At 65.8% G+C, this 1,544-nt stretch overlaps 1 protein-coding gene across 1 annotated transcript in view; it reads right to left on the bottom strand.

Moving 5' to 3' along the window:
- Positions 1–783, bottom strand: part of LFNG (LFNG O-fucosylpeptide 3-beta-N-acetylglucosaminyltransferase) — a 13,581-nt gene extending 12,798 nt beyond the window's left edge. The window contains exon 1 of the mRNA XM_023532752.1: positions 681–783. Within this exon, the coding sequence (XP_023388520.1) occupies positions 681–783 (103 nt within the window). The remainder of the gene's footprint in view (positions 1–680) is intronic.
- Between the last annotated feature and the right edge of the window lie 761 nt (positions 784–1,544).

The following is a 1,544-nucleotide window of genomic DNA, read 5'->3' as shown; positions in this document are numbered from 1 at the left end:
GCCCCGCCCCGCCCGGGGCGCCCCCCGCGGGCTGCGGAGGGGCGCGGGGCTTTAGGCAGAGCCTGCCCCGGTGGCGCTGAAGGGGAAACCCAGGCTGGCCGGCGCTGGCGGGGACTGCTCCCTGGCGTCTGGCACGCGGAGGGGCGCGCCCTCGGCGCGGTGACCGGGATTCTGGGACAGGGATTCTGGTCAATAGTCCAGCCAGGGATGTCCTTATTTCCTCTCTGCGCACTTCTCCCCAAGCCTGGCCTCCTCCCCATGGGACGATGCCGGACAAGTAGCCGGGACGGCGCCGGAGTGGACCTGAGCGCTAGGTCCGGGGCGGCCGTTGTTAATATCGAGGAGGAGCTTAGCCACTTGAGCCGCAGATAGGGACGCGAGGTTCCAGCGAGAAAGCACCTGCACCAAATTCCCCCCACCCCCCACCCCGGCTCCCGACCCAATTTCCTCGAGTCCCGGCCCACCATCAGGGGTTGGTCCCCCGAAATCTTTCAGGCGCCCCGTGGCGGGGAGAAACTAAGGTCGCCACTCCCCGAGCAGGATGAAAGGTTGCCTTCTGTTCCATTTGGTCCCTCTGCGCTCGGGCCAGATGTGGCCCAGCTGTGCCCCCGCCCCGCCTCCCCGGCACACGGCGGCCTCAATCCCAGGCCCTTCCCACGGGCCGGGCCAGCCCACCGCACGAGCAGGGGCGGCAGGAATGCGCGACTGCAGGCCGGGTTGAGGGTGAGGGGCGAGGGGCCCGGAAGCGGCTAGCGGTCGGTCCAAGCCCCCTGCCCGCAGCATCTTCCGGAAGCGCAGTTAGGGGCGGCTCTCCGCTTGGCTGCCCCTCGTTCCCCTGCTCGGGGGTCCGTGACCGCCACGGCCACACTGGTTCCCTCCGAGCTCCCTCTGCCCACAGGCCAGTCATCTTGCCAGCGCGAGCCCCTCTCCCTGCAATGGCATTTTTAGTTGCTCACACGCCCCTTCACCGTCTCTCTCCCTCCACCTGAATGACAACTGCAAGAGAACGGGGCCTGGAACATAGTAGGTGCTCTATAAAGATTTATTGAGAAAAAGTCTGGTGGGGCTTCCGGACTCCTGCCCATTTGTTCTTGGGGCCCCAGCCCCTCTGTCATGGGCGGAGTGGAGGACAGAGGTTCCCAGGCCTCTTCCTGCACCCGCCCCCAGGTAATTAGCAGGCATCACCTCAGTCGGGCAGATGCCTGAGCAGATGGTGCTGGCTATGCCCAAGTGACAAGTCTCCCGTGGTGTCACCTCCTGCCATAAACCCCTCCCCCATCAGCCAGAGCCCAGCCTTGGAGCCTCTAGGCAGCTGGAGAGGTGGGGGCGGGCAGGAGCGAAATGCACGGATGGCTACGTGGGCTGCCCCCAAACAGCCTGCTGAGGCCCAGGCCAGCCCCAGCCTCTGGTCGGAGGAGTCTGTACCTGCATGCTCCCCGCCCACTAGCAAGTCCTATCTGTCCCATAGCTGGACTACTCTGAGACAGAGCCTTCTCCACTGCCTTCATCTGTCCGTCTCTGGCCTGGACCTCTCTGACAGCCCC

The sequence above is a fragment of the Pteropus vampyrus genome, unplaced genomic scaffold, assembly GCF_000151845.1.
Source record: "Pteropus vampyrus isolate Shadow unplaced genomic scaffold, Pvam_2.0 Scaffold90, whole genome shotgun sequence".
In the NCBI taxonomy this organism is placed as follows: domain Eukaryota; kingdom Metazoa; phylum Chordata; class Mammalia; order Chiroptera; family Pteropodidae; genus Pteropus; species Pteropus vampyrus.
Note: the sequence above shows the minus strand (reverse complement) of the source record. Positions and strands in the feature narration are given on the sequence as shown.